The 25666-nt window shown below is 46.5% G+C and overlaps 2 protein-coding genes across 11 annotated transcripts in view; one reads left to right on the top strand and one right to left on the bottom strand.

Moving 5' to 3' along the window:
• The window catches only part of Ptp10D (Protein tyrosine phosphatase 10D), a 32142-nt gene extending 8837 nt beyond the window's left edge, over positions 1–23305 (top strand). For 5 of the 10 annotated variants that reach the window (XM_025300082.1, XM_025300062.1, XM_025300074.1 and 2 more), the window contains exons 3-20: positions 8144–8390; positions 8800–9075; positions 9156–9362; positions 10352–10705; positions 10828–11000; positions 11119–11482; positions 11582–11851; positions 12143–12451; positions 12847–13125; positions 13717–14126; positions 14261–14638; positions 15887–16082; positions 16407–16421; positions 16577–16745; positions 16901–17153; positions 17260–17517; positions 17657–18041; positions 18609–18689. In XM_025300082.1, coding sequence (XP_025155867.1) covers positions 8144–8390; positions 8800–9075; positions 9156–9362; positions 10352–10705; positions 10828–11000; positions 11119–11482; positions 11582–11851; positions 12143–12451; positions 12847–13125; positions 13717–14126; positions 14261–14638; positions 15887–16082; positions 16407–16421; positions 16577–16745; positions 16901–17153; positions 17260–17517; positions 17657–18041; positions 18609–18670 — 4605 coding nt within the window. In that variant the 3' untranslated portion in view covers positions 18671–18689. Of the gene's footprint in view, positions 1–8143; positions 8391–8799; positions 9076–9155; positions 9363–10351; positions 10706–10827; positions 11001–11118; positions 11483–11581; positions 11852–12142; positions 12452–12846; positions 13126–13716; positions 14127–14260; positions 14639–15886; positions 16083–16406; positions 16422–16576; positions 16746–16900; positions 17154–17259; positions 17518–17656; positions 18042–18608; positions 18699–19332 lie in introns of those variants that run through there. The other 5 variants (XM_025300056.1, XM_025300089.1, XM_025300093.1 and 2 more) reach the window with 5 other exon arrangements.
• A 171-nt stretch (positions 23306–23476) lies between these two features.
• LOC105182408 (uncharacterized) lies at positions 23477–25176 on the bottom strand. The gene is made up of 2 exons (XM_019840993.2): positions 24964–25176; positions 23477–24371 (listed from the first exon to the last, which is right to left on the bottom strand). The coding sequence occupies exons 1-2, from the start codon at positions 25081–25083 to the stop codon at positions 24117–24119; spliced, it is 375 nt and encodes a 124-aa protein (XP_019696552.1). The 5' UTR covers positions 25084–25176; the 3' UTR covers positions 23477–24116.
• Positions 25177–25666: the final 490 nt, after the last annotated feature.

Genomic DNA, 25666 nt, shown 5'->3' with positions numbered 1-25666 from the left:
AATACGAAGAGACGAGACGAATTTTCAGAACAAACGTTGATTACTTTATTATGCAAGCAATTGATCCGACGAGGCCGCAAAGGCACTTTCAGCGAATGCAATTGTCGCTCTGCATAAATTGCTTTTCGTCGTGCCGATTAAAGTTGGCGTTTTTCCTAGGAAACTATTAGTACACGCAGATAAGCCTCAGGTAGTGAAGGAGCTCCTCGTCGCGGAGTGAAACCAGCAACGGCTGCCATTAGAGAGCTGCCCGGACAATGCAGCATCCATCTGTTGATAATTGCCTCAAACGGCTCGCCTTTTCATTATTTATGATTCTGTTGTTCACGAGGGCCCTCCAAAACCGGAAGAAAATGCGATTGTCCTTGGCGACGTCGCAATAGCGCTTACGTATGCGCGTTTATGAGTGTCGCGCGATTAGCATACCATCCGCTTGACGTGCCAATGGTTTATTTTCAATCAATAATTGCAAACGCACGTCCAGCGGTTCCCGGCTGACAGATGCAACTGCGAACATTGCTTAATTTCATCAGCGCGAACGCAGACATACCAGGTGCACACCAAGGTGCATACATCTTCGTCTATTGAGTTCTGAAAAGCGAAAGGAAAATAATCAACGTGCCGACACGTAGCAATTAATAAAATACGAACAAGTCCGACGGCTGTTACCTCAATTTCACCTCGACGTGCGCGGCCTGCCTGTTTTCACAATCAGCCTCATCCTTCACGGTGATACGACCACAAAAATGTCAAAACGACATCGTCAGCAATTAACGGAGCATTGTGATACGCGCTTGATACGGCACGGCGCGCTTATCGTTATTCGTTCACTGGAAAAATTAGCCGCGACTCATCGTCACTAAACACCATCATTTATTAGCGCGTGGCTTGGACGTAAAATATTATTTCTCGCCCCCTTCTCAGCCCCTTCCCCCGAAAGCCGCGTTTCTCTCGCTGCACAATTATCGGAGAACGCTATCCAACATTATCACCTCGCGAAGCACTGGCACGTGTTATATTCGACAAAACGGGGAAAAAAACAATAAATAAAAAAACAGCCATTTTCCATTATCGCGTGCACGGTGGATTGAGCAGCGGGGACGGATTATCCAGCGATAACGCGTGATCGTAAGCAATGTTATCGCCGCTTGATACGCGAGTTACCGAGCGACTCGTTAGAGAGGATTGTTCGTCGACGTCCGCGTCGAGTGGTCGAGCTTTTGACACGTCGACCGCCACACTGATTTCCGCCGATTACTTCGCAATGCTCGAGTCGAAGTCTGAATCAGCGAAATAATACGGCAAATAAATGCAATGCTCGACACGTAAATTTCGTCAGCCCCCGTTACATTCGCCTCTCCGTCGACGGTAATATTCCATTCGTTCCGCGCAGAGTCGCTTACGTTTTGTTCAGTAAATTAATGAAAAACCGCAATATATTGTAGCGCCAGCCGGGCACTGCGGCGACCGTCACGACGGCCGACATGGCGATTAAGCACCGCGACTGGAGATGCGCGAAACGACTCGCGTACAGCGAGAATACAAAAAGTATTTCCAAAGAAAGGCCTCGTACGCGTGATCGAGCACATTCGCCCAGTTGACTCATCGTCCGTCCGTCACCGGTCCCGTTGGGAAACGTGTTAACCGGCGAACGAGAGATTTTAACGCCGCGCATTGCGACAGAAGAGATTTCTACTTAAGAGTCTCGCGCGCGCGCGATGTGTCTATCCGTCAGCAGCGAGCGCTCTTCGACATGGCATGGCAATGGCAGTCGCAGTCGCTCCAACGCTCCGCGCGACTCGGTTTCCAGTCGAAAACCGTCGCATCATTCTGATTAGCAAGCAGCGCGTCGTCCCCTCGCTATCCGCCTGCGGCACATCCTGAAATCCGCATATCCGAGCGCACGTCGCGCTTCATCAAACCATCGTGCAGGTATTGTACCGCGATAATCAAGCGCGACGCGGCATGTTACACGCTGCACAAGTTGCGTAATCAGTCAGCGAGACGGAGAAACGAAAAACAATGCTCGTCGTTGAGTGTGACAGCAAAAAGCTCTATGAATAAATAAGAACTTTGAGGCTTAAAATAACTTCTGATCTCGGAGGTATCTTTCGGTTCACGGACGTAAAGTTCGCCTCTCAGCAATTCTCGGGAGACCCCCATCTTCCCCATTGGAGCAATGCACTAATAAAATGCACTGCGAAACTCATCGATGACAAATGGAGCGACTCTTAATCAGCTGACTGTCGTGCGAGTTCCTTGCGCAAAGCATCGACCGAGTACGTAAGCGATACATATATGTTAATTCCGCAATAAGTGGCGCGTTGCGATATTTGCTGCCGGTATTGGAAATCTATGGTATATACGTAACACGAACTGTAGCACAGTTTTTCCGTTGTGAAACTTGCGCTGTGAATTCCTGTACAGTGAATCGGTACGCAGCCGAGGAAATTGACGTTTCGAAGATCGCGCGACGCGACGCGACGCGACGCGACGCAACGCGACGCGACGCGACGTACAGAATCGATTTCGAGTGTTGAAGAACTAATAATTGCGTACAGAAAAGGAGAGACGAACAACCGCGGACGCGAGCACGAGCGAGCGCGCCGGCCGGCCGTTCGGTCGCAAATTCACAACGTCGCACGTTTGTGTGCCGGCGCAAAGAACGCTTTATTCGCGGAGGATACGTATGTGGGTCGATCCGTGGCCAATCGAATGTAGGTGCCGCGCAATCCGCATCCGTGGGCTCGCAGGCTGAGCGAACGAGCGAGCGAGCGAGCGGGCACAATGAGAGATATCGGTGCGCCGCGGTGCATTTGAAAACACGACGACGTCGCCAGCCGGCAAAGAGAACACGCTAATACGAGCACGCCTAGTTACGAATGTGTAATTTCGTCTCACGGCAAATCACGGTCGATAACACCGCGGAGAGAGCGCTCGCTCGTCACGCGACTCGTGCGTGATAGCGACGCGGTGGCGATTGTTATCCGCGCGCGCGCGGCGTGTATTTCGTTATTACTGTCGATTTATCTCGCCGTTATTATTTAGTTTTCCGGCTATTAGCAAATTAAGGGACTGCCGCTTAATTGATCATGCGCCATTAATCAGCGGCGAGACTCTCAGCGCGCGCGTCCCACTGCGCCAATCGCGTTTCCCGCAATAATTAGCTTCGCGAGTAGCGTTCCGCGCGGTGCCCGGCAACTTGTTCCGCGGATCGCGCGAACTTATTAATTGAAGACGTTTAAGGCGCAATAAATACTTGCCCGCCGCGTAGACGCAAAAATGTAACGGGAGGCGGAGAGAGCGGGACGCTTCGCCGAGAAATAGATAAATTACGCAAGGGAGTGTATCGAGTGGCGATAAAAAAGGGGGGAAATGGGAGAGGCCTTCCATGCACGAATCGAACAAGGTCGTGCAACAGGTTCTGCATGGGATAAAGATGGTGAAGCACGCGAGCTACTTAGAATCTCTGTGCCGGGTGCACTTTCGGAATGAGAGCCTCGTTCCGTTCAAAGTTCGGCGAAGGAGAGAGACTGTCTCTCGGTCTTCACGGGGAAATATTCTCCTATTCGTCGAAGCAGCAGTCTAGTCTATTTCGCCGAACCCGATGCGAACGTACTGTAACCACGCGTACTCATGTCAGGAGGATTGCGATCGAAAGCGGTCTCAATGACGCTTCTCGTTACCTGGATCTGGAGGTAACAAAACTCCGCCAACAGAAGAGAGACTAATCAACAGCTTACCGCTCGGAACGCCCGCTGCGTCGCTGCCTTTGCTCTCGCGGCTCATGGCACGGTGACCTCTCTCTTTCTCGCGTTGTTAATCCATACCATAGCGACCATTGCGACGTCTATTTTGTTCTCGGTATTGTTTGCGTACGGGCGAGCCCGGAATTTTTTCCGACGCTCGTTCGTCCGTCCACCTTTCTGGCATTCTACGCACGACTACGGCGACTCGCCTATTTACAGATTCGGGACTCGTTCGTGAACCAGAATGCGTCTCATGTATTTGTTCCCTTGGTCCTGCCTACGGGGGCTCAAGCAGACAAAGGGAATATTGGATCTCCGTCGCGCCAGCGCGCGACCAACTTTCTGTGTATTAAACTCTTTCTTGTAAAAATTTGCCACGTCCGACTTGTGGTAAATCAGAAATGAAGAGTTAAACAATGGAAGGTAGTTTCTATCCTAACGACCTCCTTTTTGCTTGTCTACAACTCTTCGTATAGCTTTCCTCAGAGAGAGAGAGAGAGAGAGAGAGAGAGAGAGAGAGAGAGAGAGAGAGAGAGACTTTTTAGTGGAGATAAATATCCAGGCAAACATGTAGCGCAATATTGAGCGATATGACTGTAATAGAGGATGCGGCTTAGCAATTTCTATATCGACGTAATGCACCGGAAGAGGGATAAGCATGATTCATTGTGCTCGGAGGTACTTATTTTATTAAAATCGTGAGCGATATATAGCTTCGCTGCATTCGATCAATGATGCGGTTATAACTTGTCACATACGATACATCTGAAATCATACTTTGAATATATTGAATAATATTTTCTTTATATTATATTTGAAGCTCCGGCTCTCTTCAACGCTTCAAATCTCTGAAATTTCGAGATATTCCAATAATAAAATTTCAAAGCTCGAATATTCAAACACTCGAATGCACGGACAATACTAATCTTGTTGTAATCCTCAAAATTAACTCTATTGTGAAAGCTTCAAAATTTCGAATCTTTAGATAATGTTCGAAGATCTCGAAATTACACCGAGATTTTGGAGCCTTATTCAATATATCTACTTCTATTATACCAAGAATATCTCTGCTTGATACCGAATATCCCGAGTATTTTTGAAATACCCGACTACCCCGAATAGTAGTATCAGCGGATTTAGGTACCAGACAAATATCGGGATACTCGGATGAGCCATCAATCAAAAACTTCCCAGTTTGTACCGACAGCGCTGCTGAAAACTGATTCCCTCTCTTCGCTCGCCGATTATCCCAGTGACACGTGAAACAGTGTCACGGGAAAATCGATGGTACGTTCCGACCGAGAGATTATCCCGAGCCAATCTGACACATTCTCGACATGCAGGTTTCTACGTCTACGGGACGCGTTGTACGCACACGATCTGCTGCCCCGAGCGCAGCTAAAAAAAGACCCGGGAGAGTGAAACCCGTTTAATACTCTAATAACAGGATACCGATGCGGATCACAGAAAGGGTGACGGACGTACGCGTCAGCCGCCAAGTGTCATGGACGTATCGTCAACGGAGTGTCACGGACACTCCATGACTCCACCTCTACCACCTACTTCCACACACATCGAACACGGACGAAACTGCTTGAGGTCGGAAGCACGCGAGGCGCGTGACGACGGTCAACCGGAAGTGAGGCGCGGTCGTCCCCGCCCCCCCTCCTCCGAACATACGAGCCGCAACCACACGCATACACCATGTCGCGCAAGGGTCGACAGATCTGCCATTTCCGATTTCCAAGATCGCTATCAGGATCGATGAGTCAGCGCGATTTTTCCGCCTCTTTTCCCCGCGCTTTAACTGCAACTCCAGCAGCAGCGAGCTAACGCAGCTGCTGTACTGCGCTTGTTCCGCTCCGCGTTGTTTCAGGATTTTATGGCGCACAGCGAGCTACGCTTCGCGTCGCAAGATCGCATGATGGCGGGGCTTAAATTACATCTGCGACCAACTCTTTTTTCCCCCGAATGACGTAGATCTCTCTCGCCACGAGTCTCATTGGCTCGTATATCCGCCTTGTTACTCACACACGGATCTCAGACGGACCTGGAGAAGTGTGCCTCCGGCGCTTTCGAATGGCGATTAAACGCTGAACACGCATCGTCTCGAAAAGTCGGAATTTTCCGCTATCATTATTTCTTGGGAAATTTATTTATTTATTACCTTATTTTTGGGGGATAATGCAAGGGATCTTGAAATCGCAGCAAATGTAGAAAATAATTTTGCCAAAGAAACAAAAGAGCACGGAAATATGTCTTTTCATCAAATCTTCTTGAACCCAGTCTCTCTCTCTCTCTCTCTCTCTCTCTTCATCATTCGCGACATTTTGCGCCATTTCGACAGACGAATCGCGCGTTTCGCCCGTGTAGTCGAACAGCTGCGTTTAATCGCCACTAGTATGCACGGCAATAATTCCAACCGCAAGTTGAATTTGTTTCCTTCCCAGCCCCAGCCGTGAGCCGGCGAGCAAATGAAATTCTCGCATGCCTCACACCAGTCTCGCATTTTCCGATTCTCTCTCGGCTGAGCCCGCCAGGCCGGGCCGGGCGAGCTATTCAGCCCTTCTTTGTACAATTAGGAGTTCCTGTCGTCGTCCACGCGGCGGCAGCCACGGGAGATAGGCAGCCCGTGGATGGTCGAGGATCGAGAGAGGCAAAGGGAAGGTGGGAAAAGGGACGTCGCAAAGGAACAGAGGGAGGTAGAGCAGGGATCAATATGCACTTCACTGTCGTGAGCGGATGTAGGAAGAGCAACTTCGCCGCTTCCACGTCCGAGTGAGAATGTCGCGCTCGCGTTAGCGAGTGAAGTTATCTCCGGATTGCTCCTGGCGAACGATCGGGGGGTTGATATCGCTCCTCCCTCAATAATTAAAATTCAAGCATTCCTCGTACGCTCCGCGCGCCGCGACTCGCGCTCTTTCGACACCTTTCCTCGCACATACGCGACACGTATGACACATTGTATTCAGTAGCAGCGCGAGATGGAGTTGAGATGCTTTATATATCTGCGACCTGCTCGTCGCAGAACGTGCGTGTTACACGTCAGCGATGATGTTATAGATTCGCCGCGCTGCTCCTCTTTCCCAAGTCGTGTACGTCATGCACATACGCCGTTCGTAATTGATCAGAATTCATAGCTACGCGGAGCACAAGCGAGTACATCCACCTCACGTGCGCGGATCGATGTATCGCTGATTTCTCACCGATCACTGTCCCCGATCTTGCTCAATCCCCCCCTCAATCCTCTCCAAGCTGGACCAAGTCTGGAATGACGTTAACGGAATAATAATCGCATTACCGTGGGGACTCGTCGCGATTGGAGAGGCAGATGAAAACGTTTGGTGTAAGTGGCTCGCAAGTTAACAGCGAAATTTCGCGACGGAGAAAGCGAAGCATCGAACGGAGGTCGTGAGCCTCGTTCAACGTTACCCACAAAGTTAAGGTTGTTTCATATCGCGCAAATCGTACGCGATGTATCACACGTAAGAATATACGAATTGCATTGAATTGAATAACTGTCACTAGCAGGATGAGACACTGACGAGCGCTTTTCTACTACATCGCTCTTCACGTTTAACGCAATAAAACGATACAATAAAATTTTTATATAAATGTAAAATATATAGATACAGGCGGAGAACGAGAGGGGCAGAGAGAGAGAGAGAGAGAGGGGGGGAGGGGGGGAGGGAATAAATATATAGAACTTCATCAGTGACGCAAATGATACTTTGCGAGCTCAGATCCAGTTCTCTTAAGTTTCACGAGTCTCTCGATCACCCTCGAGGACGCTAGAGTCTTGAAATTCAAGATACGCCGCTGATTTATAACGGGTCCTTAGCAACACGCGCGCATAATCGACGGATCACGATTACAATATTGCGCGCGACCGTGAGAGCGCGCAAGTGTCGAGATGAATCTGAAATTCAGCATAGTCGGCTGAAACAGTTAGGCGTACGCATATTCCCATATTCCGGCCGTGTGTACTGCGGCTCTGCGTAAGAATGCATCGCACGAGGTAAAAACATCGGTTGAATTGTCGTGACGGTGAACGAACCGAGCGCACCTTGTTGTTTATCGAATTTGTCCCGTAAGAGGCGGAAATCGCGTTTCCTTCGACTAGAACGCGCTCGATTCGTTTGCTCAGGTCGTGGCTGATCTTTCTTCTCCGTGCGCGGAATGTGAGTCGAGTTTTCAGCAACGCGGGGGATCGATTAATTAGCCGTAACACGTGCAACACGTCGGCGAATCCGCGCGCGTGTTAGTCGTTTGTCGAGATTTACGAGTCCCAATGCGCGAATCTTGCGCAAGCTTCGACTACCGCGAGCGAACGACGGTGCGCGTTATTCAGCGACGACAATGAACGACACCGTTTCTGTATGTTTCGTCCGTAGGTCACGTATTCGGCCGATCTCGCGATCGAGATACCGGGAAATCTCAGCCAGGGTGGTTCCTGGTACCGTTTGGAGTACAGCCCGCCCGTCGGCTCGCCGCCGCCTAACACCACTATAGCCGCTACCGAGATCGGTGATGTCATAAAGTTCAAGGACGGCCTGCCCGGGACAAAATATGAGTACTGGTTGTACTACAGCAACAGCACCCTTCACGATTGGCTGACGTGGACCGCGTCAATCACCACACGTGCGTATTCCTCCAGCATGCGTATTGAGCGACGGTCAACATATTTTTGAATATAATCTTCGCTGTATGTGCGTGTTATACCGTAAAGTAACATTCTGTCGGAACAACCAGAGATACGCGAGCGACATTTTCGGAAGCGTTTTTCACGCGGGTTGATTCTTCGTTGCTGTTCGTAACTGATTGCGTAATATCTCTTCCGGTTCGAGAATGCCTTTCCTTCGAAACGTCTCTTGAGCGCTCTCTCGACGAGGTCCTTAATTTATAACGATTGTACGTGATTGATCGATAAGAGAGAGATAATGGTCGTTGAAAAAGGCGCGGTTGGTATGATTAAACGAAAAATTAAAGAAAAGGAGGAGAGAATTTTCATCCGGAATGTACCGAGCGACGCGATTCTTGTAATCTTCAGCGCCCGACCCTCCCTCGAATTTGACGATCTCGGTGCGAAATGGGAAAACCGCGATCGTCTATTGGTCGCCCCCGGCCAAGGGAAATTATTCCGGTTTCCGGCTGCGGACGCAGAGCTTCAGCGACACCGGCAACCCTAAAACCAGCGTCATCCCGGTCGACTCGGTGCCCTACACCCTCCGGGACCTCACTCCCGGCGCCACGTACTCGCTCCAGCTGTTCACCGTGCTGGACGCCAAAGAGAGTGTCGCCTACACCAGCAGGAATTTCACAACGAGTACGTAAACCCGCCGAAAGGACGAAATACCGGCGAAATGCGAACATATCGGCGAGCGTCTAACGTCGAGCCATTTGTAGAGCCGAACACCCCGGGCAAGTTCATCGTCTGGTTCCGGAACGAGACGACGCTGCTGGTACTATGGCAGCCGCCGTATCCTGCCGGGATTTATACTCATTACAAAGTCAGTATAGATCCACCGGACGCCATAGAGTCCGTTCTCTATGTGGAGAAGGAAGGCGAGCCACCTGGTCCTGCACAGGCGGCTTTCAAAGGACTCGTTCCAGGTCAGCCGTTTGCCGTCGTGCAATTACCCGCGCATAACGTTCAGCTAACGAACACGGCAAATAAACCGAATTTACGTCGCGCAAAGCGGGCCCGGGGATATTCGTGCGCGAGTTACGGATAAATTACGCATATTACGTCGCGAAATGTCAACGCCGCACACGCGCTGACATTTCGAGATTAAGCCGCGCGTGTGGCGGAGGGTCGTCGTCCTCTTTTTCCTCTCTTTCATCCTGCTCTAGCGGAACTGCTCCAGCTAGAACCGCGGAGAAAGTAACACGCCCGTTACAAATAGAGCAATTCGTGAACCGCAAGAGTGAATCGAGCAGAGACCGGTCATTGTGACCTAACTTTTAATTCTGTACCACAAACGTCTCGTTTCCTACATTCGACCCTCCCTCCCCTCTCCCCCTCCCCGTGGACTTTCAATTCGCCCGATTATACAAGTTCGACGGAATATATATATTCGTTGTCACCGCCGTCGATATATCTGCGGTTCCCTCGAAAGCAGCAAAGTTGTGGTGCAATGAGAGGAAACCGGCCACGGTGCAAAAATCCATAGTGAAACTGTTTCAAACTGTCTCGTGACCAATGAAGCATAAAGCGAGGTTTTCCTCGCCGTCGTATAAATAATGTGCGATGTGCAAATGTTGTTTGGTTGGATTGAATCAGATTGGAGTTGATTTAAGTTCGAACGATCTAGGCGAATAATCGCCTAGAGAGAGTTAATGATGATTTTATTTTTGAGAAAGGCTGCGTGTGGCAATTGATGCGATTGATTCCGTTGACATTCCAAAGGGACAAGACATGGAAAAGTCCGCGGTATTGCTCGCTAAACAAAACGGCTTAGATAAGATGAAGTTAGATGAAATAAGATACTAATCGCATCAACTATCACACGACGACGGCATTCGCGCGATAATCAGTCACGGCAGTCACACGAACTGCACACGTTTGTTTCGTTCCTTTGAAATCGGATTTCTAATTACAGGCAGAGCGTATAACATTTCCGTGCAGACCGTCTCCGAGGATGAAACGTCCGCGCCCACTACGGCCCAATACCGTACGGTGCCGTTGCGTCCTCTCAACGTGACCTTCGACAAATCTTCCGTGACGTCGACTTCCTTCCGCGTATTTTGGAACCCGCCGAACGGCACGTCCGAGTTCGACAAGTATCAAATATCGCTGGGTAGTAATCGCAGACTGACACCGGTTACACGAAATCGAGACGACGAGAGCAGATGGGAGTTCAAGGACTTGGAGCCTGGCAAGACGTACCAGGTGGTAGTGAAGACCGTTTCTGGCAAGGTTACCAGTTGGCCCGCCAGCGGAGATGTTACTTTGAGTACGTGTCCACTTGACGATCTTCACGTTCATTCTCAAGCAGCAGTGCTCGCTGAAAGCGCCGACACGCGTAATTGTTTATAACTCTAACGCTCCTTGACCTTTGCTCGCGCTTGCTTGCAGAGCCGCTGCCTGTTCGCGATCTCCGGGCTGTGATTGATGAGAGAACCGGTATGGTGGAAGTTTCCTGGAGTCCAGAAAATACCAGCACGCAAGACAGTTACAAGTTGCAATACCACGAAGTGGAAACAACGATTGGCGGCGACAGCAACACATTGACCACCGATAAAACGCAGGTGAGCGCGTTACGTTAGTTGCGAATCGGAAGCACTTTCACGTTGCAACTTTCTAAGTGTTTCAACTTGTGCACATACATTGGTATACGCGCATATGACACGCTTGTTAAATCGACAGGTCACACTGGAAGCACTCTTGCCGGGAAGAAATTATTCCATAATAGTTCAAGCGATCAGCAATAAAATTGAATCGAACGAGACTATTCTGTACCAAGCGACACGTCCAGCTAGTCCCATAATCGAAGATCTGAAGCCGATCGAGAAGGGCTTGAATATATCCTGGAAGAGCGACGTCAATTCCAAGCAAGAGAAATTCGAGGTGACCCACAACAGGAACGACACCGGGGAAAGTGCTACCACTTTGACCACGGAGTCGCACATTGTCTTGGAAGATCTTTATCCCGGTGCAGCATATGAGGTCAAGGTCTTCGCCATTAGTCATGGACTCCGAAGCGAGCCGCACGACTATCTGCAAGCCGTCTGTAAGTGTACTAATTATTGATCTTTCCGGATCCCCACAGTGTTCTCTCTCGTCCGACACCAACCGTGCCGGTTTACCTGATTCATCAACAACTTAACAGTGCCTCATCCACCAAAAAACCTGAGCATCGAGAAAGTCACGAGCAACACCGTTGTTGTACACTGGGAAGCGCCGACCGACTCGATATTCACCGAGTACTCCATCAGATATCGCACAGAGGATGAGCCGAGGTGGGAGAAGCTACCCAGCGTCCGCGTAACGGAAGCGGAAGTAGCGGATATGACGCCAGGCGAGAGATACACCATACAAGTGAACACCGTCAGCTACGGCGTCGAAAGTTTGTACCCGTTGCAAGTAAACCACACAGTCAGTAAGTATACGAAAAAGAACTTTCCTATAACCAGAATCCATTTCCATATCCAGGTTCTAGGTCCTTCGATCAATTAAACGGGACTAACTAAAATAAAGGACTATTGTTGAAGGATTAAAATGTTTCTCACGATCCTTTAAGCCGACGCTGTTCAGAGATACATCCAGTCTAAAATCAGACAGAAGTTTCTCTTTCTTTTTCTTTGTTATTCGCCTGCAATCGTGTCTCATACATCGCGATTGTCGATTTATACCTAAATACTCATACTTAAAAGAGTCTCCCTGTCGTAAGGACCCAACCCGGTTCTGAATATCACGCCGATCATCGACTCCACGAACGTGACTCTGGAGTGGCCGCGGCCTGAAGGTCGAATCGAGACCTATGTTATAAAGTGGTGGCCGATGGAGAACCCGGAGGACCTCAGGACGAAGAACGTCAGCGAGAGTAACGACGTGTCCGGCATCAGTTTCGAAGAGAACGCTGTGCACACCGAAAGGGTTCTGGTGGGTGACTTGATGCCCGGAGTGGAGTACTTTTTCGTCGTCTACACAATCTCCTATGATCTGGTCAGCGATATCACCAATCTGACCACAAGGACGAGTGAGTACGCCGTAGTGAATACGCTCGTTCTCGTTATCGGCGATAACGAGGGAGATCTTATTACGTTATCCATTATGGTTGACAGCTGACTAACGAACTTCGCCTGAGCATGAGTGCTAACAGACACACGCGATTCCTACGAGTTCTTATCTCCTGGTTACTAATCACGTGTCCGTTTCGCTTCCCCCGTGTTCGCTTTCACACTTCTATTATATCATACTTCTCTCTCTCCTTCACTTTTTCTCCCGGTCTATCTCTGTCTCCGAGATAGCTCGGCGATGCTACCCTTTGACAGGCTCGGCGATTTCGTTCGAAGGCTGACGGGCAATGGACGATCGAAATCTCGGTAGGTCGAGTCGCAACTTGGCAAACAAACACGAAACTTTGAAATTTAGTGCCGCTGATCCAGTCCGAGGTCGTCGTAGTGGTCGATCGCGATCAGCCGGGGTCCTTGACGTTGATATACACGCCGACGCCGATTCAGTCTTCGAGGTTCGATCTCTACCGGTTCAGGATTAGCGACGCGAATAATACCACGGAGGAGCGCAGAGTGGAGAACACTGACACCAAAGTGACATTTGTCGGATTAACACCTGGCAAACTGTACAACGTGACCGTCTGGACAGTAAGCGATAATGTGGAGAGCAGACCTCTCCTACGGCAGGACAGACTCTGTGAGTATTCACGTGGTCTTGCGAGAATTAGAAGCGACAATTCTTTCCATGGGCGCTTACCTCGCGATTTTCCCCTACAAACGCTGAGTGAACGCTGAGTGTCTGCTTGATCGTCGTGATCGAATCCAGGGGGTTGAATCTTTGGTGTGAATCATTTGTGCACTTAACGTAACGTACTAAGGGACCGTACGAATTCACAGATAATCCGCTCAGGTGCGTGGACCATGATATATCAGCGAGATATCACTTGTACATAGGATTTCTTTTGTGATGTAACATCGCGCGGTATTGAGTAACTTTGTACACACATACGCGCGTACCTGTGGATAAGTACCTGTGGAAAGATGGCAGTGAGGAGAATTAAGTGAGAGAAACGACATCTCTTGTCGTATGTCGCGCGTGCCGTACGACAGTATCTCTGTGCAATATCTGTTTAGTATTTACATGTATATGTTATCTTGTCGTTATTATCTACTTGTATTAACAACGGACTCCTCTGAATTTTCATTCAATCGGGTTCTCCCCGGGGCGGTATACTCGTTCTTGCGTCATCACTGTCTTTATTAGCCCGAAGATAAATATGATTTCTAGATCCCGAACCGATCACTGAGATTCACGCGGTTGACATAAATGATACGAAGATCACTTTGACTTGGGACCTACCGCATGGAGAGTACGATGCTTTTGAAGTGCAGTACATTAACACGGAAGGCAACTACATCCAAAACATAACCACGGCCAATATGATCGTCATATCCGATCTCAAGCCGCATAGAAATTATACGTTCACATTGGTTGTACGTTCGGGCACAGAATCTTCTTACCTGAGGGTCTCGAATCCGCTCAGCGCCAGCTTCACCACCAGCGAGTCGTATCCAGGAAGGGTGGAGAAGTTTCATCCAACCGACATCCAGCCGAGTGACATCAGCTTCGTGTGGTCTCTGCCCAGTCAGGAGCAAAATGGCGTTATCAGAAAATTTAGCATCACGTATGGACTAGAAGTGAGTTTTCTTCCGATTTGGTTTTCCTTTTTTTTTTTTTTTTTTTTATACAACTGCAACACGAATAATGTTATTTCACATTTCTTCGTTTCTTCGCGTCAAAAAGTTATGTCATCTTGTGACTCCACTTCCAGGGTTCCACCCACACTCACACCCAAGATTTTAAGCCTAACGAATTCCGCGGGATCATCAAGTCCCTTATACCGGGCAAAACTTATACTTTCCGAATCCAAGCGGAGACGAGGGTCGGCTTCGGCCCTGAAGCGATCTGGAAGCAGAAGATGCCGATATTAGCACCGCCAAAGCCGCCGACGCAGGTGGTGCCAACTGAGGTCTGCAGGAGCAGCACGACTATTCAAATTAGATTCAGGAAAAATTACTTTAGTGAACAGAACGGAGCGGTCACGTCGTACACCATCGTTGTAGCGGAGGACGATAGCAAGAATGCTTCTGGATTGGAGATGCCGAGTTGGAGAGACGTCCAGGCCTACAGTATTTGGCCACCTTACCAGGTAACGTCTATTACATATCTATTTATCACGCAGTAATTACCCCTAAATATTTATAATTTATATTAAAAAAAAAGTATATATATATATATATAAAACGATAGGAAATACATCTTTAAAATTAAAATATAGACATCCGTGCATGAAAATCCGCGCTTTTGAATTGTGTCCTGAGGCGACCAATAGCGAATCTTATGTATATAGTATATATACATATAGAGTTGCAGATCTTTTATATATATATATATATATATATATATATATATATATTGTGGCAAAATAAAACTCACAAGACGGACGTGACATTAACTCGAGTAGTGGTTGAACAAGTATGCGTACAGCTTCCTTCTTACGACGATCAGTAATACCAATTTAAACTCGGTGAACTGAGAATACGGCGAAAGGATAGGCAGCGAAACAGTCCGTTTAAGATAATTGATTCAGCAGATTATATACCATGAGGCTCGTTAACTTGCAAGATCACGAACGATCGTTGTAAAACGACGCGTTATTACGCGTAGATCCGTGATTACGCATAAACGCCCGCGGGCCGTGATCAACGTGATGATCACGCGGCGGCTGTGCAACAGGCTGAAGGATACGCGTGTAATCTAGTTGCGATTTAACGCTGCGAAGACGAAGATGTGCCGCGAACATTTTGGGAAGTTGGGAAATCGCAGGACGGTTCTCAGTGCGCGCGCGAGTTGTCGAATTAACGAGAAGACAGTGCACTTAAAACTTGCGAGTTTCTAAACTCGCGTTGCAAGTCTATTTATATGTGTATCTTCGATGACGCACAAACGTGTGTTACATTGGACTCTCGTCTAAAAATAACGTATAAGAAATTATCAACGTAATACATCGCACGATTACGTAACGTATTACGGTCCTGAATATTTCGCCATCGTTATCAACGGACGAATTGTTCGGCGGATGTCATGTCGAACTAATTGGCTCAATTTCCTGCCGCTGATTCTTTGAACGATATCATCGGTATTGATGTTAACGTTGCGTTGAAGAAACTGCGCAACGAACCAGAAATCTAGCTCGTCATAGAACATAGAGGAAATTGCAATAAAAAAAAAAAAAAGAAAGAAAAAAGAAATTCAACGATGGATTTTTTGAACCACTTCGTTTCGAAAGTAGTAAAGATATTCACTCAGGTGCTCATCGCGATGATACGCGCTCACTTTCTACACAATATATAATTGCAGTTGAAGGGGAACTATTGTTTTATGTATATTTTTGTAGGTAATGGAGCCGTATTATCCTTTCAAAAATGGATCCGTGGAGGACTTCACGATCGGCTCCGAGAATTGCGACAACAAAAAGATCGGCTACTGCAACGGACCGTTGAAATCAGGATCAACGTATCGGGTGAAGGTGCGCGCGTTCACGGCACCTGACAAATTTACGGATACCAGTTACAGCTTCCCCATTCAAACAGGTGAGAGCGATCGCGTGAAATGTCTCAAGACGTAACGAACAACAAAAGTCGCGGTTTAATCCGTTTCCGGTTTAACGTACCCGTGCTCTCTCTCTCTCTCTCTCTCTCTCTCTCGTTACGTGGTTAGTAAGCAAAGTCTAAGAAACGGTAATTCTGTTACATATATGCGACGTATCGGTTGGTTGTTGAAGCAAATAACATTGAACAATACCGACGTTTGTCGGATGTGATGAGTAACGTAAGCTTATATAGAGGCACACTGCGCATGTAGTGAAAGCCTCGCTAAATTCATGCCTCGTTATTTCGTGTACATGTCTGCCCAAGGATTGCTGCTGGCAGGTAAGACCTCGCAAATCCAAGTTCCAAGTTTTATCTACGTCCGCGAGATTCGTATCTGTCGCTTTTAAAGAACAAGTTTGTGTAATCGACGTGATTGCTCATATGTATCCGAGAATTATCGCAATGACTCGAAATTCATTATACGTGTCGAACAGATAAGGACAATACGGCCATCATAGTCGGTGTCGTCGTCGCCATAGCGGTGCTCCTGGGCCTGTTGGGCATCGGGCTGTTTGTGCGTAGAAGAAGAAGCCAAGGTCGTAAGACGACAGAAACCAGAGCTACGGATAACCTGTCGTTGCCAGACAGCGTCATCGAGACCAGGTGATCCAGAAGTCACAATGTTTAGCATGCATTTCTTCAGATCAGATCGAATTAACAGTGTTGTCAGAAACAATTTTCTGCGTCAAACAATCTTCTTCTCAAAATTGACTAAGCGACACTAATAAGCAAATGTAATGATTATTGTCATGTCTCAGTCGGCCTATCAAGGTCGAGGACTTTGCTGAACACTATCGCACTATGTCGGCGGACTCTGACTTCCGGTTTTCGGAAGAATTCGAGGAGCTGAAGCACGTCGGGAGGGACCAGCCGTGTACCGCGGCGGATTTGCCCTGCAACCGACCGAAAAATCGCTTCACCAATATTCTTCCATACGATCACAGTAGATTCAAGCTCCAACCAGTCGATGATGAAGAAGGCTCCGACTACATCAACGCCAATTACGTTCCGGTACGTAGATGTTGCCTCCCACAGATATATACGAGCAGTCAAATACGGTGATCCAATAATGAAGAAATATCGTAATCGTATCCGACATATTTCGACGACATCGCAGGGTCACAATTCGCCACGGGAGTTCATCGTGACTCAAGGCCCGCTGCATTCGACTCGAGACGACTTTTGGCGGATGGTGTGGGAGAGCAACAGCAGAGCGATCGTGATGCTGACGAGGTGTATCGAGAAGGGAAGAGAAAAGTGTGACCATTACTGGCCGATGGACACTTTACCCGTTTATTATGGGGATATCTGCGTCACGATACTCAATGAGACGCACTATCCGGATTGGAGTATCACGGAATTCATGCTGTGCAGAGTAAGTGGCTGTATGATCTTTCCGTAATACCCAGTATGAGTTGACATTGTCTGGCGGAACAGTTTTGTCGGAATATACTTTAGTGTTTGCGCGTCTTCTGGCTTCTTTATTGAGATTTGATGTGTTTCCTTTGTTATAGGGCGACGTAAAAAGAGTGATACAGCATTTCCATTTTACCACCTGGCCGGACTTTGGCGTTCCTAGTCCACCTCAAACGTTAGCTAGGTTCGTGCGAGCGTTCAGGGAACGAGTCAGGCCTGATCAGAGGCCCATAGTTGTCCATTGCAGCGCCGGTGTTGGCCGTAGCGGCACCTTCATCACTCTCGACAGAATATTACAGCAGATATTGGTATCGAAGTATGTCGACATCTTCGGGATCGTCTGGGCGATGAGAAAGGAGCGAGTCTGGATGGTCCAGACGGAGCAGCAGTACATTTGCATCCATCAATGCCTCTTGGCAGTCTTGGAGGGACAAGATACCACTGGACCACCGCGAGAGATACATGACAATCAAGGATTTGAAGGTACGTTCAGACTTTTTACAAGATATTGTAAAATATCTGAGCTAATTCGGACGGTTGAAGGACGAATTGGTTGATCAGTGACACGAAGTGTGACTTAGACAATCACAGCGCAATCCCGCAATTGGTAATCGGAACATTAGTTGTTGAAGAATTGAAAAGTTGAAAAGAGTCGATGGTAGTGCATGTGTCACCCGGCAGGAGTCAAGATCAAGGAGAATCTATAAGTGCTTAATATGTTTCCTCTATGAGAGATTTTTCTCGCACAAAGACGGATCAAATGTCTCACAGAGGTTATCTGAAGTCGGTATTGATGAAGCAACAATGATGTTTTTTTTTTCTTTTTTTTTTTTTGAAAAATGTCAAGAAACAATGTAACATAGTAAAGAAGCAATTCACACGACTGGTTATGGTGACGAGGTATGGTTGTGGGCAGTTGTTAGAAGCACACGTTACTTTGTTTCACGTTTGATAACGATGGTTGTCCCTCTTTGTAAAAAACGGCAATCACCTTCTCACCCGGCAACTCACACCTTCCTCTCTGCAATCTTTTGCGACCTTTGTATCCAGGCAAGAATCGAAGCTCGGTCGAAAACACTAAGAGTCCCGCCGAGGATGAGAAGGAAAGGTGACCCTCAAACAGCGATTCCTGCATCGACGGTAATTTCGATGGTGTCGCTTTTCTTTTTCCTTGCATGAGAATGAACGTCACACACAGAAATTACATGACAAATTTGTACATTAATCGTGTATGTCACGCATGTGTGAGGACTTGTGCAATGTGTGCGCGACTTTAATAAACATCCATGATCTTGCGTCACCGATAGAAATGCTTGTCTATGTATACATATCGGCTTAATTACTTCATAATTTTCACACGAATTTTCGGAAGGAATAACTGCATCGGCCAAGATTCCATCGATCAATCACCAAATAAATCCGTCTGCAACGAATTGTTGTATGATTTTGCTTGATACAATTAATTTTGTTTGATATTTTACTTTTATGAAACTCGAATTTTTACACCGTAATCTATTCACATACACACAGCTGTGCTATCTTTTCTTTTTAATTAATATTACGCTGTGCGTGAAACACACAAACCCTCTTCGTCGAAGAGATATGGAGTACAGAGAGAAAAAAAACGGCTTTTTTAAATAATATCAATTTATTAGCAACTGCAAAACTTGCAATGCGCGTAGCTTGCATCGAGCATGATTGCAATGTGCAAGACAAACAAATGGGACAATTTAATCTTGACGAATCGCCTCTGATTCAACCTGTTGTCTTGCAGATGACGAGGGCATAGCCGAGTCAGGGATGTGATGGTTCGAACGCTGGTTAGGAATAATGAATGATGACGATGGCAGACGACGATGGATCTCACCTTTCCCAAAGGTGCTTGAATCTTCTGGATTGTTCAAGTTTCCTTGGAAGGAAAACACTAGCCAGAAAAATAGCGATTCAATTGTGGGATGAAGGGAGGAGCATGGACGATGGTAACAGGTGATATAATAATTTGGGGATTAGTAAGATCGCGTGCCGCGAAGCGAAAACCAATCGGAGAAATCGGCGGCTTGGAGGTCGGAAGAAGAATACAACGTTTCGCATATGGAGCAACGAGCGAGCGCATATATATATACATATATTTTTATTCTTTTATTGTCTACATATCGAAGAGAAACGTGTTCAATTCGTAATACATGTATGTATAGCCTAGCGTTTCACGGCCGTGATAGTTATATCGGAAATATCGAAAAAGTGGAACTCTCCATAGCAGACGATAACTCGAGAGAGGACGATGTCAAATTGAATATGCTGCCAAGTATGGGTTTACGAATCAAATGACGTGCGCGATACTTCGCATCGTGCGGTGTATTAGTGTGTGACTCATGTATACATATCTATACCTATACATACATACATATATGTATCTATCTACTAGGTAGCAGTTTCCGGGGAAGCTGATAAAGCGCGTAATGTTGATAGATATAAGTCTCGTGTATCGTGACAAGTGCAAGGTCGCATATTCCACTGGTTGTGTCGCGATGGGGCCTCGGACCACATCGCATCCGCAATGAGTCTGTCGCGAATGTCTTTGATGGAAACGTCATTTAGAAATGGAACTCAAAAAAACCCGGATGTACCACAAAAGACGCTGTCTAGACGCTGTCTTGATTCCTTCTGATGCCGATACTTCACTGAGATTACCACCAATAATACTTTGTTGTCATATTCCGCGTTTCGCTGCAGATAGAAAGGAAGGAGCTGTCCTACTTGTTGCCTAATTGTTGCTTTCTTTTCTTTCTTCTTTTCAAAATTCACGCACTCCTATTGGGTGATACTTAAGAATGATTCGTTGCGAAAGTGAGGCACAGAGATCCCCCCTCCCCTCCCCTCCCCTTCCCCCGGTGATCGCGTAGGTTGAGTTATTGTTCGGAGGAGTGGCAAACCGTCCGTCCAAGAGCCGTGTATTAGACGCGCTAGATGATGATTTAATAAGTAAATAACATTAACACGTTGTAAACGAATTACCTAGAATGAAAATCGGAGAGATGAGCGGGTGTGGTTGTACGGAGCTTTTAATCGATCCTTCTTTCTGAGATGGGCGAAACAATGTCAGTGGGAACAAGAAACTCGCATTTTCGTAGGAGCCATATCACTTTTCAAAGAGGTCACAGAGTACGTGTGTATATGTGCGTATGCGTATAGGTGTGTGCGTGCGTGCGTGTATGCAGCTGATCGATCATCGATCCGAGCCGTCACGAAGCGATATGCCAGCCCCTTTCATCATTATTACATACATTATCACATGGTTCTCGTAGAGAAACAATACGTCATCACTTATTTGCAGAAATGAAGAAACAGAGTCCCTTTACACACCCACACACACACACACGCACATGCACACTGTGTAGTAGATGTAAACAGCCGTTCGGATGATGATTCTCAGTTTCGGATGATTTCACCTAGAAAAACTCGCTCTTGACTTTGCAACTTGAAGTTTCTTCTTGATAGCAGCCATCTGCAAGTCAAATTAAGGAATTGGATTGTCACTTACAGTATTCAGCGTGTTTTTCTCGCGGTGATATACAAGTAAATGTACTTAATTTTATACTCAGCGCGTCGTAGAGAATGTAAGTGTTGGTTACATGCTGTAGATAAACTTTTGCAATTAGAATTAATTGAATTTCCCCCGTTGGATTTTCCAAAGGGATATAATTAAAAGGAAAAAGGAATCGTGTTCATCGACGTTGTATTTTTGCCACTCAAGCATTTAAGTCGACCACATCGTGCAGCGTAAATAATTCATTTTTGTTCTTTGCCTAGATAATACTTTAGTTTGGCGGACGATATTGAATTTTCATCAAACTCTTAATTTAATATTTGTGACTTCAATCTCACAATTTCGCATTATACTGTTTACTTTAGCACGTACCTAAATGCGCTATTGTTGAAATAATTCGACGATCGATGATTCCTCTTAATACTCAGACAAACTTTCACCAATTCGACAAATTTCACCGTCGTACTTTTGTGCTGCAAAAGCGATTATGCGGTATAAATATTATCTCTTCGCGAGATACAAATTTACATGTCAATCTGTCGCAACTTTTCCTTTTTTATATATTTATTTTAAGACACATGTATACCGAATATATGAGGTTGTACTTTATTTAATTGAAACATAACATCGTCGTTATGAGATATATATATATATCGATATAAGTGTCGTACGCGCACGCGAACAATCTAATAATATCTTGTACAATTCCTCAACGCTGCATAACATAGCGTTGCGATACTTGGTTGAATGAAACATTGCACACATATACATCATTAGAGAATCTTATACATTAAGAGTCAAGCTTAAATATTATCTATTTTATTATCGTTATCTCAATTATCTTTTTTAATTGTAATTGTGACTATCGTTTGCGATATTGTCGCTAATGTCGAAAATTGTCATCTACACTATTAGTAGAACTAAAAATCTTTTGGAACAATACCGTCGTCCTCGTCGGACGCGTCGGTTGCATCGTCAGTAGCTTAAGAACACACTTGTGTGTTTTCTTCTAAAAGTGGAGATAGATGATTTACTATAAACGAAAAATATAACTCTCTGTCCTACATTTAGATAATGCAGAGAAAGCTGTACGTCTACTCCAACTTTCAGAAAACCAAGTAGCTTTTCGTGCAATCATGATCGCTGTTATTTTATATTGTTAAAGTAAGAGAGAGAGAGAGAGAGAGAGAGAGGGCGATATAGTTCGTTAGACTTTAATTTATGTAACAAAGTTACATCGAGGACGGAAAGTACGTGGATTAAATTCTAATTCGCGAACTTGGCGTTTGGATTGTTTTGTATTACTTTATTCTGTGATAAATCACGATCGTCGATCAAGGACGAGGAACAAAGGACCGGTCAGGCACAAGCGCAGCAAGTCTTCCAGAACGGATTGACGACAAAATTGCTGTTTATCGCTGTCGCCTGCGTTAATTTGTGATTCGTGCGAATCAGTCGCCGCCGTTTGAAACGAACTTCGAGATCCGGAAATTGCAGGATGAGATTGCAGTTGAAACGTATTACGCGTCGGAGCGTGCATCTGCAATGCGATATTGTACATAATTTTACATTTTAAGGTTTTATGTCGGGGTTATTCCGTAAACCTTCGCCCTCAGGAGCGATTCTTTGCGAAGAGCAACGGCGAAACGGCAGGTTTTGTTCGGTTGTCGGTGTATCGATTGCGAGACGCTCACAAACGGCGGGAAGCCACTTGCCGTGGCGCCGGCAAGATTGACTTACTCATGCGCGACTTGTGAAATTCAAATCGAATATCTGAAAGTAAAAGCGAGAGGCAGGAAATTGCTGCTTCCGTCGAATCCCGCCGCTGTTTCTCACAAAGAATCCACGTTCACGAATACAAGTGCACGCGCTCTGCGTGTATATATATATATATGTCTGTGTATATATATATATATATATATATATACATATATATACATGTATATACATATACATACATATGTATAAGTTAAAACTCTTTTGTAAATACATTTTATATACCGGCTGCGAGAACAGTCCGATACGAGAGGACGGTTTTACGAATCAAGAATCTCATTCTATACTCGTTGGATACGATTCGCAAACTCGTTCGATCATTTCTGTCACACAATGTCGTAATACGTATATTAGTACAGAATGAACATTTGTACAGCGTGAAAAGAAGCATGAAGGGGCACGGGTTGCTCCGTAATATCATATACAGATATGACGAGGAAACAGAGAGACAGAGAAAGAGAGAGAGAGAGAGAGAGAGAGAGAAAGAGAGAGAGAGAGAGAGGCACGCTTGTATAATAAACGTGACTCTTCCAGTAACCGTTTTCTCTTCATTCCGATCTCCTTCACACTCCCGACGACGGAACGCACTCAATAAATCGACGAAACATCAAGGAGGTGGAGCAGCAAATATTTTATTAATAAGGCACATGTAATTTTTCGCCGGTCTTCGTTATGGCTGACCGCTCCGATCGATATGCATGATTTCTATGATTTAGACTTAGGTCAAAAAGAGTTCTTTCTCTAAATTTCGATAACAATGGAGTTGCAAAGAGTCAATAGGAATACTCCAGATCTGGTGTTTTGTCCGCCAATTTTTCAGACGCAGGCAATTCCGGCGGATCGTTAGTTGCCATCGAGCTGAACGGCACTCTTGGCGGTAACGCAGAATTGTGCTTGTCCCGTTTATGTGTGCTCGCCTTAGTAGCGGTAGTTCTGCTCACGGACCGACCTGCAGTCGAAACAAATTATCCGGTCGTTTTGCTTGAAGCAACGAACACCATCGAACACATCGTATTTGAGATAAACGGTTAACTCGCTTATCCCAATTTCGTAGTTTCCCTAGCATCTTTGTAATATCAAGGAACGATAACGACATTGTAAAATATCTCAATGATATTTTGCCGGTGATGGAAGATACTTCGCATACTTTAAAAGAAAATATCATTCGAGGAATCTCATTGCTTTAAGCGAGATGCCTCGATAAAGAGTCACACGACAAGAGTTTCTTTGAATCTTTACTTTCCTCTCAGTTGGCCGAGCATTCTGGAGAGAATTCCACGCGCGGTGTCCTCTGCGGACTTATCGATAACCCCATTGTCCTCATTATGAGGATGCCTACGTAGTATACGACTCAGCGATCCTGCCCGAGGACGAACAAAAAGTTTCTTGGGCGAGCCGTCTTTGTCGACGAGCTTAAGTATCCTTCCTAAAGAGTTTGTCTTTTCTTTCCTTGATGGCTCTTCGTCATAATTATCGACGCTTGTCACATTCTGAATAAAAGAGCCGGGAGCGTTAAATGCGTAAGTCGTTAAAACTTCTGTCCCCCTCGCCTTTCGTCACATTAGCGCGATGTGCTCCAAAGTCTCCAAAGTCAATCGTGCATTAAATTTCACAATTGCAGCGAGCGACGCGTGCTTCGACGGCCGTACGAGTTACCGATCGATCGATTTCACGGACCAACGAAGCAGAGGCAACGGAGGAAATTCGACGTGCACGAGCAGCAAGACGCACCGATTGTCAGGCAAAGATTTTTGGTACTTACAACGGTCCATACACCGATCATTATAATCACGCGATGAAGGGATTATAATCGTGACCATATTTTGCAACGAGATTTAACGCGAGAGCGCTAGCAAAACTCTCTTTCTCTGCGCGTTTTGAAGAATAACAATGACTTTCGCCGAGATCTTTCGGTGATCTTTCGCTGTACGTATCGACACGCACAATACGTTACGATTCGTTCCCGACACTCTCAGGATTCGAACTTCCTTCATATATCATGAGGTTTTGCCGAAGCCCGCGCGCCCCCAGAAGCCCTTTACATTTGCGAAACATGACGCCTCGAATATCCGAATCACTTACGGCGTCCAAGACGGATTCTCCCACGACGGGCGTGCGCGTCTTAAATATCCTCCCCATTCTGCCTAATGTGACACTCTTCAGCCTCCTGACGTCCTGCCTAACGGCTTCGGTCCTCGACATCGTGTGGGTTAATTTCGGTGATCCCCCTGATCCGGACGGGACTGCTCGCTGAGCACCGGCGGCGGAATCCGTCGTCGTCTCGGGGATGACAGGTGTTGCTTCGGCGGCTATTGTACATGGCGACTGTTAGGTAGTTCGCGCGTAGGTGCCGTGAGAAGTCACCGAGTGGAGTAACACGTTGCGTTTGCTACGCTCCAGCCGGCAGAAGTGAGCGCTTAGTGACTGTTGCTCCTCATCGGTATATTTTCCTGGACCCGTCCGAAAGTCCACTCCGATAACACGGATAATAGTCATTAAGCGCTTTCGCTGAACACAGGCATTAACCTTAACGGCGACGCATTCGCTTTATACGCTTGAATAACGCCGTGCGTCTCCGTTGGACGTACGCTGTCGGAAAATTGATCGATCGAAATTTGTTGAATCGCTCGAGGTAAGTTGTAACAACTCTTCCGTCTGTTGCTTAACACTTGAGGTGATTTTTTATGGATTTAGGCGATTTTTGTGCAGAGGCACCAGGACTATGTCCTGGTGTTGTCCTGTCAGGGAGGGGGGCTGGTCAGCGTGTATCGCCAATACCCGTCGA

This window comes from Harpegnathos saltator, unplaced genomic scaffold (genome assembly GCF_003227715.2).
Source record: "Harpegnathos saltator strain DR-91 unplaced genomic scaffold, Hsal_v8.6 scaffold104, whole genome shotgun sequence".
Lineage (NCBI taxonomy): Eukaryota > Metazoa > Arthropoda > Insecta > Hymenoptera > Formicidae > Harpegnathos > Harpegnathos saltator.
Note: the sequence above shows the minus strand (reverse complement) of the source record. Positions and strands in the feature narration are given on the sequence as shown.